This window comes from Physeter macrocephalus, chromosome 18, assembly GCF_002837175.3.
Source record: "Physeter macrocephalus isolate SW-GA chromosome 18, ASM283717v5, whole genome shotgun sequence".
Lineage (NCBI taxonomy): Eukaryota > Metazoa > Chordata > Mammalia > Artiodactyla > Physeteridae > Physeter > Physeter macrocephalus.
The window spans coordinates 35,073,698-35,092,284 of record NC_041231.1 but is presented as its reverse complement, the minus strand read 5'-3'; the positions used below and the strand labels follow the sequence as shown (position 1 = coordinate 35,092,284).

General features: G+C 36.3%; 1 protein-coding gene across 15 annotated transcripts in view; it reads right to left on the bottom strand.

Annotated features, from left to right (window-relative positions):
* CFAP20DC (CFAP20 domain containing) overlaps positions 1 to 18,587 on the bottom strand; it is a 297,986-nt gene that overhangs the window by 276,374 nt on the left and 3,025 nt on the right. For 14 of the 15 annotated variants that reach the window (XM_024124132.3, XM_028479359.2, XM_028479361.2 and 11 more), the window contains exons 2-4: positions 17,512 to 17,601; positions 14,934 to 15,027; positions 7,579 to 7,651 (exon numbers count right to left, since the gene is read on the bottom strand). In XM_024124132.3, the coding sequence (XP_023979900.1) occupies positions 7,579 to 7,651; positions 14,934 to 15,027; positions 17,512 to 17,601 (257 nt within the window). The remainder of the gene's footprint in view (positions 1 to 7,578; positions 7,652 to 14,933; positions 15,028 to 17,511; positions 17,602 to 18,587) is intronic. The other variant, XM_028479357.2, reaches the window with a different exon arrangement.

Genomic DNA, 18,587 nt, shown 5'->3' with positions numbered 1-18,587 from the left:
ACACGTGAAACCTTCTGGCAATAATATTCCCTGGGATCTGCAGGCTAAGAATCTCAACCTCTCCAAAAGAGCACACGATGCCCACCACCAGCTTTCATAGTGTTTTCATCCCATATATTGAAAAAGCACTGGTTGAGCTGAGTGAAAATGAGAAAAATAATGTCAGTTCACTAGAGGCATTAACAGTATAAAATGTCTCTCAGAATTCATCGAGATAATTGTCAAAATCAGGATAGAGAAAGGAATTAATGCTCAACAATATTCAGTAACATGAATGAAATTCCTGTACAAAAATGTAATATTCCAAAATTATTTAGTGTGATTGGCAGCATCAAATATAGGGAAACGGATTTCTATTTCAAGATGCAGTTGGTTCTCTTCCAAGAGCTCAGGTTCTTGGTGCTCCTCCTGTACACAAGATTCTGCCCCCAGGCTCTGAAACACCTAACAACCCACACAGGGGAGATCTGGCTTCCCACTGCTACCATGAAGCACTACAGAAGAGATCACAAAATGAAAGAATTCTTAAAAATCTGTTGTTTATTAAATCATTTAACTTCAGGTCAGTGAGACACAAGTACACTAAAATACTTTTAAAATGAAAACTGCAACTAATACTAAGAAATAAGCAAGTCAAAATGAGGAGTTTTTTTGTAAAAAGCAAGAGAGGATATTTTCTTTTGTGGGTTTACACTGAAAGAGAGAAGTATGAGAGAATTCTGTTACTTTAATGCTAAACATACTGTGTGTTAGCACAGTAAACACTCCATTTGCTCTATATGCAAAACGCAATGTGTTTGGATAATTTCTGGTCAGGTTATGAAGCTCTGAAGCTGCCTTACCCACAGATGCAGGATTTTGAATAATATAATATGTATATGTTAAAGAAAAAAAAGGCCTAGGCATGGACCAAAGTAAAGACACAACAAAGATGAAATGAAGTTGTTTCTTAGCTCTCATTTTTTTTGGAAAAAAAAAGTGTAATACAAGTATTGTCACATTTACGATGCAAAATATTAAACAAAAAATATTTGAGTAAAATTCTTCCTTTAATTTTCAAGCATTTATTTCTTAAATGGGTAATTACAGAAACAGGAACAGCTCAGAATGAAAGACCTTTCCTCTGTGGAACTCTGATGATAGCACTGTGCTATGGGAAGCCCCTAAAGATGTAGAAGGCTGAGCACATTCATCTTGTTCTAAAATTCAAATTAAATATCCCTACCATATATGTATGTATGTATAATTAGATAGAAAATTTACAAATATGGCGGCATGGTATGGTGGTGCAGAGCACAGGTTCTAGATTTAGACTACAAGTTTGATTTCTGCCTCTAAGATTATTAGTAAGTCTGTAACCTGTGGCGAATTCCTTAACCTTTCTGGATTTCAGTTTCCTCAATGGTAAAATAGAGGCAATATTTATGACTACTATACAGGCTTGTTTTGGGGACTGAGTGAAAACAAAATGCTTACAACAATGTCCAGTATATAATAAGTGCTTAATAAATGTTAGCCATTATTACTTTATGTTAATTTTCTCATTTAATTCTTACGACAAATCTGTGAGGTAGGTATTATTACTCTCATCCTATAGGTGAGGCGAGTTAAGTAACTTGCCCAAAGTCCCACAGAGGTAAAGCAGAATTTGACTCTGGATCTGTCTCGTTTGAGGCCTATGCTCTTACTTCTACCTAATACGTCACATGTTCCCTATGTCTTGCTCTTATGTCATCATAACACTTACAAAGATGTATTTAAATTGCCTTTTAACTGATCTTTTACCCTCAAAGCAAACTATATGTGGACAGAGATTGGGTCCTGTTTACTCATTCCACTCCTGCCCACTCATATATATTTCAGAGCTTTTGTGCCAGGCATTGTGTTAGGGGCTAGAATATCATGGAACTCAAAGACCACTCAAAATGACAGATAATCAAATAAAATATACCATTACAAACTGGCAAAGTTGTAATGAAGGAAAGCAGTAGAGTGCTAGAAAAGAGCATAAGATTTATTTCTCATTTATTTGGGGGAAGTCAAAGAATGGCTTTCTGGAGAGGGGAGACTTAAGCTGAGATGAGAAGACTGAGTAAGAGTTAACAAGGTAAAGAAATGGGGATATAAACCACTTGTGCATCGGACCCTAAGCGGAGACCTCACCTGGTGTGTGAGGAAGGGAAAGCCAATATGGCTGGAAAGGAGCAAGTGTGGCTGACAGCTGGTGAGCTCAGGAGAGTGGTATGGGATGAGCAGGGAGAGGTGAGAGACCAGAGCACATGGGAGCATTAAGGATTTGGGAGTTTGTCCTTGGTACAGTGAAAATTCCAGTTGGTTTTTAGAATGATCACTCTAGCTGCAGTGTGGAGATAGGATTGTAAAAGGATAAGAGAAGAAGCTGGGAAATCTACTCGGATACTCTAATAGTAAATCAGGGAAATGTGATGGTGGTTTGGGACTAGGAGGGTAGTGAGGGTGGGAAGAAGTAAACAGATTCAACGTAGATTAACTCCCCTATGCGTATCACACTGTATGACTGTGACAGGAATTCAATAACTTGTTGACTGACTAATCATGAGTGATTCCTCAAGCAGAGCTGTGGCTGGTTCTAAGGCATCCACTAACTCACAGATGTATGACCTTCTCCTGAGCAGTATAATCATCCAGTGAACATAAGATACACAGGAAGATGTTGAAGAAATGCGTATTAAACTCATAAAACAGCTGGCAAGACTCCACTTATGAAAAACTCTTGATGTGTAAGTGTATCTTTGTGAAACAAAATGCCTCTCCCATTCTGACAATGAAAAATTTTAGAAGCCAGATATCCTTCTCCTCTGTGACTTTCCAAGCTTGTTAGAGAAATATATTATTTAAAATGGCCTGGAGCTATGCTGCTAGAAACATAGTAAAACACTAAGGGTGCTGAAAGAAAGCCCTTTCATTTAAGGAAAAGAAAAAGCTGTAGTTAGAAAGGCAATCAATACTTATTACTCTACCTTCTTTCTTGTAAAACATGGTCTCTGTCATTACTTCCTAAAATAGCAAAATATTTTGATTATCTATTAGCAACAAATTCAAATGCATAGTTAATACATCTCATAATCTGATAATTTCACTACGTCAGGACAAAGAATGTTTTACCCATGTTATTTAATAATTTTGACCTTTTGTCCATAAGACATTTGTTTTGCAAAAACTATAAAACTAAAACAATCTGAAAAATACAAATGTTTGTCCACGTGGCTATGAGAACAAGAGACTATGATTATAGTCAACTGAATTCAAAATCTGACCGTTAGTTCCATCACCCATGAAAATGTTTTCCCATCCTTCAAGAGCATTAATCACACGGTAACAAAGGGGTGGTCAGGCTTACTTATATCAACTGCTATCTTGCTAGACTAAGTTAAACCTAAGATACCTATTGATTTCTCAATAATTAAAGCTTTAATTATTATTAACTTAGTTAAAACAGTATATTGCCTAGCCTAGAGTGATAAGCTCAAGTGTTTGGGGGCACAAATAAAGCTTAATTTTGCATAGGAAAAGAGTGCTCTTCAGCAAAAGATTACATCCCAAGGTTCAGCAAACTTGCACAACTTTGATCAAAAGGCCAATTACCAGCACCTCTACCATGGCTTCAAGGTATAGGTGGTAGAGATCAGGAGAACAGAAGGGTTGGACTGGATTTCTATGTAAGGAACCTAACAAGCTTAAAAATAAAATATAATGTGTCTTCTTCCATTTGGTAGGAAACCACTTTCCCCTCCACTGAAAATAAAACTTTATATGGTACACTGTAACTTCAGAGTCTTGAAAATACTTTTTCTGCAGAACTAGAAAAAGATATTGTGTTGGCCAAAAAGTTCGTTTGGGTTTTTCCAAACCATCTACAGAAAAACCCGAACGAACTTTTTGGCCAACCTAATACATACGAGCATCAAATGCTGCTTTGGTCTTGTTACTATATGAACTACTTTAAAGAATCTTGGTGACCATGGCAGATGATAACAGAAAATCTTAGAAGTTTATAAGATTTAAAGTTGAATAAAATAAAAATATAAATTGTTCCATCTATCCTTTATCATTCCAGAAAACAAAATATACTATTAGCTAAAATTCATATTTTACCAACATATGCACACATTATTAATATTTTAATTCACATAAACAAAGAGAAACTGATAACCTCGAGTTTATGTTAATCTCATTTTATTAAGAAAGCTCTTCCTTCCCCTTGGTTTGAACCGGTGTAACTAGTCCAAAATTAACTTCATTAATAGGAAAAGTCACTTCTTCCAGCAGGGAAAATAAAAGCCTAAGCTTTGACCTTGGACAGCTATTAGTTACAAAGAAAAATTAGAAAATAGCATACCCCAAATATAATGTTTTATTGAAAGCACACAAATTTATTACTGAGACCCTAAACAATATTCCATTCTATATGAATATACAAATTAAATGTTATTTTCATTCTCAGAATTGTATCAGACAACAGGTAGCTCAACTGAGTAAAATTTGTATATGCTCATTTTTGCTAAACAATTCGTTCATAGCAAGGCCATTTAAAACAAATATATCCCAAGACATCTATATGTCAACAGAAAAGACCAATATTTCTCAACTAAAGTGAATAACATTAAGATACTATACATAGAAAATCCTAAAAATGCTGCCAGAAAACTACTGGAGTTCATCAATGAATTTGGTAAAGTTGCGGGATTCACAATTAACACACAGAAATCTCTTGCATTCCTATACACTAACAACGAGGGATCAGAAAGAGAAATTAAGGAAACAATCCCATTTACCACTGCATCAAAAATAATAAAATACAGTAAGTCCCCTACATATGCACCTTCAAGCTGCAAACTTTCAAAGATGCGAATGTGTATCTGGTTCCAGCAAGGAACAAGAACCTGTGCCACCAACGTCAGGTGTAAGTGAAATTGCAGCTTGCCCTCCATCTCCTATTGCTGATGATCCTTCAGCTCTACCATCTCCCACCTCTTCTCCCTCCTCCAGTCAGTAATTCTTGCCTGTTCACCTGATGCCAGCCCCTCTAATGCCAGCTGTTGTACTGTACTACTGTATTTTTCAAGGTATTGTACTGTAAGATTAACAATGTTTTCTTTATAGTTTGTGTTTGTTTTTTATGTGTTATTTGTGTGAAAAGTATTATAAACCTATTACAGTACAGTACTATATAGCTGATTGTGTTAGTTGGGCACCTAGGCTAACTTCGTTGGACTTAACGAACAAATTGGACTTACGAAAGCCCTCTTGGAACGGAACCTGTTCGTATGTAGGGGACTTTCTGTACCTAGGAATAGGTACAGAAGGAGACAAAAGACCTGTACTGTGAAACCTATAAAACACTGATGAAAAAAATCGAAGATGACACGAACAGGTGGAATGATACACCATGTTCCTGGATTGGAAGAATCAATACTGTCAAAATGACTACACTACCCAAGGCAACCTACAGATTCAATGCAATCCCAAGTCAGGCTCCCTGACTTCAGACTATACTACAAAGCTACAATCATAAAAAACAGTATGTACTGGCACAAAAACATACAGATCAATGGAAAAGGATAGAAAGCCCAGAAATAAATCCACTCACTTATGGTCAATTAATCTATGACAAAGGAGGCAAGAATACACTGGAGAAAAGACAGTCTCTTCAATAAGTGGTGCTGGGAAAACTGGACAGCTACATGTAAAAGAATGAAATTAGAACACTCCCTAACACCATACACAAAAATAAACTCAAAATGGATTAAAGACCTAAATGTAAGGTCAGATAGTATAAAACTCTTAGAGGAAAACATAGGCAGAACACTCTTTGACATAAATCACATCAATATCTTTTTGGATCCACCTCCTAGAGTAATGAAACTAAAAACAAAAGTAAACAAATGGGACCTAATTAAACTTACAAGCTTCTGAACAGCAAAGGAAACCATAAACAAAACAAAAAGACAATGCACAAAATGGGAGAAAATATTTGCAAACAAAGTGACCAACAAGAAATTAATCTCCAAAATATATAAACAGCTCATGCAGCTCGATATCAAAAAAACAAACAACCCAATCAAAAAATGGGCAGAAGATCTAAATAGACATTTCTCCAGAGAAGACATACATGGCCAAAAAAGCACATAAAAAGATGCTCAACATCACTAATTATCAGATAAATGCAAATCAAAACTATAATGATGTATCACCTCACACCTGTCAGAATAGCCATCATCAAAAATCTACAAACAATAAATGCTGGAGAGGGTGTGGAGAAAAGGGAACCCTCCTACACTGTTGGTCGGAATGTAAACTGGTACAACCACTATGGAGAACAGTATGGAGGTTCCTTAACAAACTAAAAAAAATAAAACTACCATATGATCCAGCAATCCCACTCCTGGTCATATATCCACAGAAAACCATGGTTCGAAAGGATACATATACCCCAATGTTCATTGCAGCACTATTTATAATAGGCAAGACATGGAAACAACCTAAATGTCCATCAACAGACGAATGGATAAAGAAGATGTGGTACATATACACAATGGAATATAGCCATAAAAAAGAATGAAATAATGCCATTTGTAGCAACATGGATGGACCTAGAGACTATCATACTAAGTGAAGTAAGTCAGACAGAGAAAGACAAATATCATATGATATCACTCATGTGGAGACTAATTTAAAAAATGATACAAATAAACTTATTTGCAAAACAGAAACAGACTCACTGATTTCAAAAACAAATTTATGGTTACCAAAGGGGAAACGTGGGAGGGAGGGATAAATTAGGAGCTTGGGATTAACATACACACACACTACTATATCTAAAATACATAATCAACAAGGACCTACTGTATAGCACAGGGAACTCTATTCAATATTCTGTAATAACATACATGGGTAAAGATTCTGAAAAAGAATGAATATATGTATATGTACTACTATATCTAAAATACATAATCAACAAGGACCTACTGTATAGCACAGGGAACTCTATTCAATATTCTGTAATAACATACATGGGTAAAGATTCTGAAAAAGAATGAATATATGTATATGTATAACTGAATCACTTTGCTGTACATCTGAAACTAACACAACACTGTAAATCGACTATACTCCAATAAAATTTAAAAAATAAAAAATAAATAACATTAAAATAAGGTATTTCAATTAATTTAGAACCAAATACAGTTTCCAATAGCAGACAGTACAAAACATAACATCACCCCTCATTTGAACTATAAAATCTCAAACTTTTGGATTATTTATTTCTTCAAATTATAGGCTCTTTATTGTCAAATTCAGAATCCTTTGATATTTTCTTAAAACAGATGAAATTTGCTTTCTTCCCTTAGGGAAATGCCAGACTACAGTATATCTGAGAAATACCATCAAATTAGTTTAATTACTTCATGTCAACTTGATAAGTCACTGCTCTTTAATGCAAAAACTGCCACTTGTAATTAATGACTCTTCGTACTGCTTCAATTGATCAAATGTCTAATACACATAAAACACTGAAAGAAATTCTGTATATCTTACAGCAATTCGGTGGAGAAGTCTCGTCCCAGGGGTATGTAAATCTGAAGTACAAGAAACCTCTGGATCAGTCCAACTAAAACGAGAGGGGGAAAATATACATTTATATGTCTAAACCATTTATATGTACATATAAACAAAACAATCACATGTCATAAACAAGCTGAAGCTTTTATCATTTCAGTAATACACAGAACTGCAACAGCACTACCCCTGAGTTACAACCTCATTATAAAAGCAAAAAAAATGATGAACTCAAATCAAACTCTAACAACAAATGTTGTCTTTTAAAGTTCTATCTGTGGGCTTGGTGAAATTTTTACGAAAATTTACAAAATAATAATTTTTTATTTACTATTTTTATTAGGTTGCAAGAAAGTGCACACATTCAATAGACACATATAAAATTGAACTATGGACTCTCATTAAGGCGGTCATAAAAGCATGTGGCAATTATTTTTATTCACTGACAATTTTAACTGTACTTAACAACTTAACGAAAAACAATAGATCAAAAAAACAGTTCTAATTATGACAACTACAGCTGAAGGTTTGATGAGCCATATCTAGTTCATACGGTTTTAAATGTGTCTAAAATGAGATGGATGGAGGAACATATTTTCAGTTATAATACCTTTTGTTAATTTAACACTTTTGATTAATTTAATGCTCACAGATTAAGAACTGATAGTTTTTATTCCCCATCACCAGCTTCACCTGGATTAAAAAAAAATTTGGAGAAAGACCTATGGTACTTTTGATAACTGAAGTCTACAACTGCTTCAAAAATCAACTGATTTCATATTACCTCTTCAGACCCATTCACTTAATGCCCTTCCTCTTAGCGTTTGAACTTTTGCTTGATCTCTCAATTATGATGCTCTTAATGAACGTTTTAGTATAACTTCCTCCTAAAACATGACTTCTAGCAACTTTTTTCCCAATGTGAGACACTGGGTAGGAAATGGAAATGTCGATATATCTGTGAACCTCTCCTACAAATCTAACAGTACGGGCCAATATGTGGAGAAAGGCCTAAGGAAGGCAACTGGTCTAACATGCACGTTATTTTCTGTTTATTCCAACTTAGTAGACTTAACAAATTTAAGTCTTTTAAAGTAACAATACATGTTTGGGTAGTCTATATATAAAGATCTTCTGGTTTACAATTCCTATGGTAAAATATTTTACAACATTCCTGAACAACTTAAACAGTTCCTATATTTTACCCCAAATCTAGTTTCTAAACAAAACCATATTTGACCGAATGTGCTTAACATTTTAAAAATCAAACATACAAAGGTAACTTTTACTTAAAATACTAAGCTTATAAACGGCTGCAAAGAGCCATCAGCAGAGTAAGCAACATAATGGAAATAGGGGTAAAAGCCTCTGAACTTAGAAAATTCTCTAGGAATCAGATTCACCATATTTATGGGAAAAGCCAACAAGACAACCAGAGTTCTGGATTACAAAACCAAAATGAGATACCAAAATGAGGCCAACTTAAATAAGCCACCGTTAATCAATCTCTCTCTCTCTTGCATCTTCCATTGATTGGACCTACAGTATTTTTCCATTGCACAAAGGCCCCCATAAATAGAGGTGACAGAGCACTGGGATAAATGAAATCACTCTTTACAAAAGGTCCCTAATTTATGTCACAAATCTCACTGAATCAGCACTGTTCTCTTCAAACACAAAGAACTACACATATAGGGCATTTTTGTATGAACCATTTTAGATATGAAAGATGTTTGCCCTCAAAAAGAGAGCTTTGTAACTCAACTCTCTCAGTTATAGAAGCCCTAGTTCCCAAAAGGCTTCACTTCTAAGATTAAAAGAAGTACAATACCATATGGTGATCATCTGACAAAGAAAAAAGTACATTAATAACATCTGACATACACTGATCCTGTGTGTCAGAAATGCTAAATAAACTCTACAGTAACATTTTTTTCCCAGTGGCCTAGTAAATATAAACTGACTCCTCATGCCTACATTATATTTAAAATCTGAATTTAAAATCTACATTTAAAATGATGAATGTGGAACTATTGTTAGTCAAAAACGCCCATCAAGTACATAAAATTCATAAAAATTCACTCTTTTTACTGAAATATCCAGCTTTCTGCAGTTTTATAATCTGTTCTCTGCCTGAGACAAAAACTACCTCTATGTTTTGAGGGGTCAGATCCTTTCTTCTTTTGAATATTTTAAGACACATTTATCTGGTAAAACACCATTAGATTTTAAACAGTGGTTTTTACAGTTGTTTCATTACAGCAAACAACAGTTGTATATATACCTCAATATACATTTTGCAAGTGTTACACTGTCCAAAGAGTTGGGACTAGACCACAGTACAGTAATCCTTTATAAGTGACCTGATAAATCATGACTGAAGATATTTCCTGGTTCTATGGCAGCCCTAGCACAAACAGCACACTAAAGTGCACCTTTCCCACTGCAACACAGAGAACAATTATCCCTTCATTATGGGTTATTCCATATAACTTGGGCAAATCAGAAAATCTGTTTGGGCCTTTTTATTCTTCATGTGTAAAACTTAGTTGATAATTTAGGTTTACCCCTCACAGAATCATTTGTGTAGATTAAATTAGATCTCTCATTTAATAAAGATTCACTGAACATATACTATATGCAAGACTCAGTGTTGAAGCTTTTCTAGTGAATAACACAGGCATGGTCTCTTCCCTCTTAGAAGTTATATACTAGTTCCATGAAGGAGAAGGTCAGGGTGCTGTGAAAGCATATAATCCTGGGTCCTTGAGAGGAAGAGGATGATGAGTGAAGGTTTTCTTGAAGAAGTAACATTGGAATTCAGCTGGGAAGAATAGCAGGGATTGACTGGGCAAGGAAGGTAGGGGTAGAGGAGAGGAATAAATACTGCAGGGAGAGGGAATACTCCATCATGTGATGGAAGAGGCTATAGTAGATTGCATGGACTTAAAGGCCTAAAGGACTGGTAGGAGAGACAGAAGGGGAAAAGTAGCAGGGGATAAGTCTGGCAAATAGCCAGGAAGAACTCAATTATGCGGGGCCTTGAAAGCCATGTGAAGGATACAGGTCATCCTAAAATCAATGGGAAGCCACTCATCCATTCACTCACTTACTCAACAAAGATTTACTGAATGTCTACTATGTGCCAGGCACTGTTCTAGGTGAACAAAATAGACTAAATTTCTGTGCTGGTAGGCCTTAGTTTCTGGTGATGATGAAAAAACAATAAAAGAACATAAACAGCACGTTAAATGGTGATAATTACTATAGGAAAAGGGAGAGCAGGGTAAAGGGCATTAAGAATGAGGAAAGGATACAAAGCACAGGTTGTAATTTAAGTATAGGTCAGGATGGGTCCTCACTGAGAAGGTGACATTTTATTTTGTAAAGGCCTGAAGAAGGAGAGAGAGTGAGCCATGTAGCTATTTGGGGAATAAAAGCCCTAGGTAGAGGGTACGGCTTGTGCACAAGGGCTAAGGTGCTAAGGTACCAGGCTATGGTTGAAAAGAGCAAGGAGACCTGTATGGTTTGAGCAGAGGGAAAAAGGAAAGAGTAATAGGAGGTAAAGTTAAAGTTAAGCAAAGAGAGTTAAGAGGGCAGCAGATACCACAGGGTCCTAAAGATTTTTGGGTTTTACCCTGAGAGAGATGGAGTATTTTCAGCAGAATCACTGTGGCTGCTAAGTTGACAACAGACTGTAGGGAGGCAAGTCAGAAACAGGGAGACTAATTAGAAGACTACTGCAATAATCGAAGCATGAGATAATGGTGGCTTGGACCAGGGTGGTAGCAGGGAGGTGGCAAGAAGTAGTCAGACTCTAAATCTAATTTAAAGATAGAGCCAATAAGATTTTCTAGATGAAAAAAAGGAAAAATCAAGCTGATTTAAGAGTTTTTGGTCTGAGCAACTGAAAGACAAATTGCTAACAACTGAGATGGGGCAGTCTGCAGGAGAAGGAAGAAAAATTTCTAGGGTAAAGCTGTCCAAGTATAAATGTCAACTAAGCAACTGAATATACAAATCTGGAGTTTGGGACACAAGTCAGAGATGGAAATGTAAGCTGGTATACAACACAGAGGATACTTAAAGCCATGAGACTAGAGCCCAAAACCAAAGGAGTAAAAGTTCAAGGTCAAGAAGGTCAAGGACTGAGTCCAGAGGCATTGCAGCATTAAGTTGTGTTGGGGAGAAGAGGAAGAACCATGAAAGGAGACTAAGAAGAAAGACCAGCGAAGTAGGAGAAAAAAAACTATGAGTATGGGCATCCTGGAAGATGAGTGAAGAAAGTACTATATCAAGGAGGAGTGTGTCACCTTTGTCAATGCTGCTGTTAAGTTAAGCAAGATGAGGGCTGAAAACTGGTCATTGGATTCAGCAATAGAGAGAGTACTAGTGACTGTGACAAAAGCAGTATCAGTAGAATAGTGAAGTCAAAGCCACTGAAGGGCTTTAGAAAGAGGAAGTCATAATGAGTTTATTTAAAAAAAAAATACCAGAAGTTGGGGCAGGGGGAGGCTGAGAGGAACCTCATAAAGATGACCTCATCCACCAGAGCAGCTGAAACTTAGATCAACACAGGGCTTCAGGGATGCTGATCCCGACAGACACACCATTTGATTCAGATGCCACAGGCAGAGAAAACAATGGTTTCAAACATGAGCCTCAAACAGAAAGTCCCTGGACAGACCATCCAAATGATAGATGTTTACATGTAACAGAGCTTCTTCTCATATGGGCAACTCTATATAACATGTTCCAGCATTAATAGCAACATGGATTTATTTATTTAACTGGCTAATGATTTACAAGTCTCATTATCAAGGCCAAATGGTTACCAGTAGAAATTATAACCTAAATTGTTATAGTTTCTTAGTATGGCAAGTTTAACAAAATTACTAAACACCAACTATATATGACACACTAAGTTAGGGGTACAAAGTAGATGATACAAGAGTCCTGCCCTGGAGAAGTACACAATCTGATAATATCACACCTTCCTTTATTTGATCAGATGCTGAGTTTAAAAAAAAAACTTTGACATATTTAGAGATGCTCAAATATAATTCAGAAATATTACTATTTAAAATGAAAAGTTAAAAATATTGAATTTCACTATTAGACTTTCTTCACAGGTACTTAATATAGTAGGAAACACATATGAGGTACCTAATGTCAAGTTGGCATAAATAAAGTGGATGTTTACTCTTAAAATAGGAATAGATAATGGTAATTGAACTTAATTTAGAAATGTTAACAGAAAGCCAATTCTCTATTCAAGGTATGCCATTAAATTTAAATTTAACCATAACAATGTCACATAGAAGGTCATTTTATACAAGTAAAAATAACTAAAAATTCCCATTATCAAAAATTCCAAATAATCTTAAAAACATTGGTGCAGGACAGACTATATAAACTGTTTCATTTGTTACAGGGCTGCACATGCTACTGAAAAGCCAGATTAATTTTTAATCACAGGGCTTTGTACAAGAAATACATTAAGAGATTCTTCCCTTTCTTCCAATTAAAACTATCATCTTTCCATTTTTAAAAAGCAATTATAACACATTAAATTTGTTTTATTTCTAAAAAGAAACTTAGATAAAAGTGGGAAAGGGGAGCTTGTCTTTAATCACTGAGCCTTTGGTAGAGGAGAAATCTTTCTCAGAGCCAACTGAGAAACGTTACTAGAAGTGACTTGATTTTGTCAATAACATCATCATATGCATAGATGCTGAAGGCATCACATGGAAGGAGAGGCCAACAGTAAGAAAAAACAAAAGAACACTGGTTTAGAATAAAGTTATGTTCCTGTAAATCAAATGTGTCTATTTTACAAAGTCAATATTCTTAAAAAAGACGGACCATGTTTCCTGTTAAAGAATAACCTCCAGGGCTTCCCTGGTGGCGCAGTGGTTGAGAATCCGCCTGCCGATGCAGGGGACACGGGTTCGTGCCCCGGTCCGGGAAGATCCCACATGCCGCGGAGCGGCTGGGCCCGGGAGCCATGGCCGCTGAGCCTGCGAGTCCGGAGTCTGTGCTCCGCAACGGGAGAGGCCACAACAGTGAGAGGCCTGCGTACCGCAAAAAAAAAACAAAAAACAAAAAACCTCCAGTTTCAGACATGTTTCCATGGCTCATCTTAGTTCACTTTATCAGTACAAATTTATGCAGAAATGACAAAAATCTTCGCTATTAAAAAATGCAAACTATGAGGATATCATGATTTTAAAATGGTAGTAAATTAAAAAAATTATTTTAACAATGATTATCCCTTCTCTTTGAGGTTGTTTCTTATTTTATTTAGAAAGATACCACTTTAAAATGAATCATCTTCCATCTATAATTTCTATGGTTTGGTTTATGTCTTAGAAATCTAAAATATGCATGTAGTAGCTTGAAATAGTAGATAAAACATACAGCCTATAAAAGTTTAGAAAACCAAATTAAAATGAGAAAATCAGATACCAAGAATAGGTCTTTTCATAGTCCCTGGTACACAACAGGTATTCAATAAATGTTCTTAATGAATGAAGAAGTAAAGAATGAATGTAAAAAAACAGCTGGTTACCTACATTTGCTAAATCACAATAGTTAAATATAGGATAAAGTTAATGAAAATATGATTAAGCATTTTGATAAATTATATTTCTTAAATCACATCAGTGTACACAAAGCCTAATTTGGTGGCAGAGCCTTGAATTTTAACCCCAGTGTGGCCAATAACTGGGCTTCTGATCATAAATTTAGGTGATCTCTCAGGGTTCCTTCTGCTTTAAACCTCTGATCCTCATTTCCAAAGTAGATAAGAATTGAAGTCTACTTTTGGGGTTTTTGTTAAATCACAATTAGATACTAATATTTCTAAAGGTATATAAGTTGATCTCTTACTAAATAATGCCTTATATAATATTTTGCATAAATTTTTTTCTCACAAATTGATTTATGATAATTTATGAACTCATGGTCTCTTGATGAGGAACCAACCTCAGTGTGCTCATCTGTAAAAGAGCTATTGTGAGGATTGAAAGAATTAAAAAATATGAAATGCTTAGAAAGTCATTGGCACACAGTAAGTGCTTCATAAATATCATTACTAGTCTAATTAATTGAATAATCGTCTAAATCTTCTTTAACATACAAGTAAATTTCTAATAAACAATGAAGCAGAATCTCTTTTCAAAAGCCTGGCATAAAGTTACTCTAAATTAAAAAAAATCTTATTACTTTACATCGACAGATGCCAGTAAAAGTCAAATAGGCCTGTTTATGAGACTTAAAAGTGTAACTTTAAGCATCAAATGTTAAGCTTCAATATTAAAAGTCTTACTCACGGATTTCCTTATTCTCCTTTGGTAACTGAATTTTATTTGTTTGGCTGCTGCCTTCCAGGACAAACACAAAACTTTTAACTTCTTTATCAAATTCCTACAGAACAAAAATGAAAACAGTGGTAACTGCATATTTTATTTGACTTTTATTATAAAACTGGAGAAGCAAGCCCACAGAAAAAGCCCCACACTGAAATGACTTAAAATAAGCTCAGGCCTTGATGATACTCTTACACTGAGACTTGCTGGGAACTGGAATATAGAAGCCACCCTTAGCCACTGGGCAAATTCTCTACTATATCAAGACACTCTTCCTCCAAATGATAAAAAGTTCTCCAACTTCAGGGATTCCCAAATTACTAATTTAAAGTTTCCAGAGTTTAGTTACCCTTTCCCTCCTTTAATCTATGTATTTCTGCCTAATAGCATAGGCTGAACATCACTTTCTGTTAACAGTATAATAAACCATCTAATCTATGTTGTATCCAGTTTGGAAGTTCCTCGGTTTCAAGCCATGGCTTATACAGAATTAATCAGTGCCTTATTTTACTAGTCCTCTAACTTGAAGTTCTATACATCATTTACTTAAAATCAGTACAAATTAAAGTGTTACAACTAAGGTTACCTAAAAAATGAACAGAAACAAAACAAGCTTGGAAATGAAAAACTTACACATGAGAGTCTAATTTCCATCAGTCAAAGTGCTAATGTAAATGGTTATTTTTTTATCTTGGAGCAAATTTCCAGTCTTTAAGTATAAAGACTCCTTTTTCACAATAAAATATTTCATAGATCCTCCCACTCTTCCTTTTTGTATACGTTAAGAAATACATTGTAACTAATGGCTGCTAAGAATTAACATTTAAATAAAATTGTATCATATCCATCACAATAGCATCTCTTATGTATTCCAAATGAACATACACACGAGTGTATTATTTCATCTACACACAAGTTGGGCATATACTAAAACCTTTCAACAGCTTACCAAAATCTTGAGCACGGCCACAAATCCTTGTGTAGTCTAGCCCCTGCCCAGTTTTTCAAACCTCATCTCCAGCCTCGCACTCTCCCTCACTCTGAATCCTAGCCTCTGTAGCCTTCTAGCAGTTTCTTAAAAATTCTAAGCTCCTCCAAAGCAAGGACTTTGTACCTGCTTTTCTCATTGCCTGAAATGTTCTTCTCTCTACCAGCTCCACCTGGTGCCTAGTTAGTTCTCAGAGATCAAGTATCATTTCCTCAGGGAAGCCTTACCTAATCTCTCTGCTCTGTATCCTCACAGTCACATTTAACTTTTATTCATAGTAAGAGCTACAGAATTTTGATCAAGTCACTTAACCTTACTATGCCTATAATACAGGCATAAGGGTACCTTGTGAGATACAAGGTTATTGTATCGATTATATAACATATAATGTGCTGAATCCTATGGCTGGCAAACAGTAAGCACTCAATTAATAGTAGTTTTAAAAAACTATCCATAGAATAAAGTCCCTAGAAAGGTGTTTTTCTCTCAACTGTACAAGAGAGAAGAGAAAGAGGAAAGAACAGGGAAGGATACAGATTTTTAGATCTGGTAGCAGCAAGATGAGGTAGTTTCTACCTGCTGACATCAGTTTTTCCCTGTGAAATGGGGGGTGAGGTCTTCTGGTGAATGAGTGAGGAGGGTCTGTCCTGGGTATGGGATGGGGATGGGGGTAAGAAGTTAGTGGCTGGAAACCTGAAGATAATGGAGAAAGAACCATCTGAGAGACCAAGAGAACTTCTGGGGCTGTTGACACTGAATTTATAGCATTATTGATCTGAGAGACTATAGATATTTTTCCAAAGGTATTGAGAAGCCCAGATGCAGGCACAGAAAAGAGAGAGGATCGGGGATTCAGAAATGGTTGGCGTTTGCTAGGCAGGCACGATGAAAGGACAAGGAACAGGGGCATTCGAGGTCTTGACTGGGAAGTGACTGAAATAATGGACCATGGATTCTGGGCTGGAGAGAAAAAAAAGTGAAGACAGAGGGAGTGAATAAGTAGGTTAACTAAATAAGTAAATAAATCTAAACACAGGGAGAAAAGTAGAATGGTCGATGGCCTAAGAGTCTCAATTAGGTTGAAGAACAAATACAGTGGGAGTAACTAGGCAAGCAACATTAAGAATCGAAGACTGGACTCAGAGAGGGATGTCTCAAGTTCTCACTTAGTAACTTCAGAGGCCCTGCAATTTTTGGTGATAAGGTATGAGGTGTGACAGTGGGAAAGGCTGCTGAAGTAGAGTGGAAGATGTCATTAGAGATGAAGAAATCAAGAAGCTGAGAAGCCCAGGGTTTGGATTTTCCTCACAGAAACGGAAGTCACCTAAAACAGCAGCAGGACTTGGCATATAGAGATGGGTTATGAGCTGTGCGCCAAAGTCTTCAATGGCCAAGGAGGGGTGTCTGTGAGGGCTGCAGCCAATGATGTCATGAAAGGGTTTTGAAGTGAATGAACAGAAAAACGGGTTCTGAAATCTTACCAAGCCCTTCTTGTTATAATCTTTACTCTCATTTCTTTCCAGGATTTAGGTGGCTCTAATTTCTAACACTTACTTTCCAAATCACAGATGGACTGCCAAGGATCTTCCATTTTGCTCCAGGAGTTTTTCCTTGAGCACTAAAGATTTCAACAAATGCACCTCCCTAGGAAAAAAAAAATATTAAAAATTAAAGTGAAAGACAATGCTAAGGAGGAAATACTATCCACCACATAGTCTATACCCACTGTTCCAGGCATCTGTAAGTTAAGTAGATCTGCGAGGAAACATTATCCCTCTTATCACTCCTACTTTATATCTTGATTGTATCTAAGCAACAACTGTTCTGATTCAGGTCACCTTAGATTAATGGTTTAAGAAATTTTTTTTAAATGTTTTTAAATTTTATTTATTTATTTTCGGCTGTCTTGGATCTTCGTTTCTGTGCATGGGCTTTCTCTAGTTGCGGGGAGCGGGGGCCGGCTTCAGTAGTTGTGGCACACAGGCTCAGCAGTTGTGGCGCATGGGCTTAGTTGCTCCGCGGCATGTGGGATCCCCCCAGACCAGGGTTCGAACCCGTGTCCCCTGCATTAGGCAGGCAGATTCTCAACCACTGCGCCACCAGGGAAGCCCTAAGAAATTTTTTAAAAAGCATGATAAACATTAAATAAACTCCATGCCATACAAACCTTAAAGTCTCTCAGTGTAAGGTTCAGTTACTTCACATGTATAGTTCATGCTTACAAAATATTCTATTCAACACACACTAATGGGTTTAAACTCAACTCACAAGCCAGGCTAATAAAATCTGATAGTTATCTCTGGCTACAAGCTTTTTAGTTACACTAACCTGAGCTCCAATACCAGGTTTGCCATTTATTAACTATCTGACTTTGGAGTTACTTAACCTCTTGATTCTCTATCTGTCAAATGGGTTGTTAGATTACATAGGATAGTAAACATAAACCATCACACTCAATAAAGTGTGATGCACAAAGCAAGGGCTCATTAGTACCAGCAATGATTATTCAAAAAAAGGGCAGGGCTTCCCTGGTGGCGCAGTGGTTGCGCGTCCGCCTGCCGATGCAGGGGAACCGGGTTCGCGCCCCGGTCTGGGAGGATCCCACGTGCCGCGGAGCGGCTGGGCCCGTG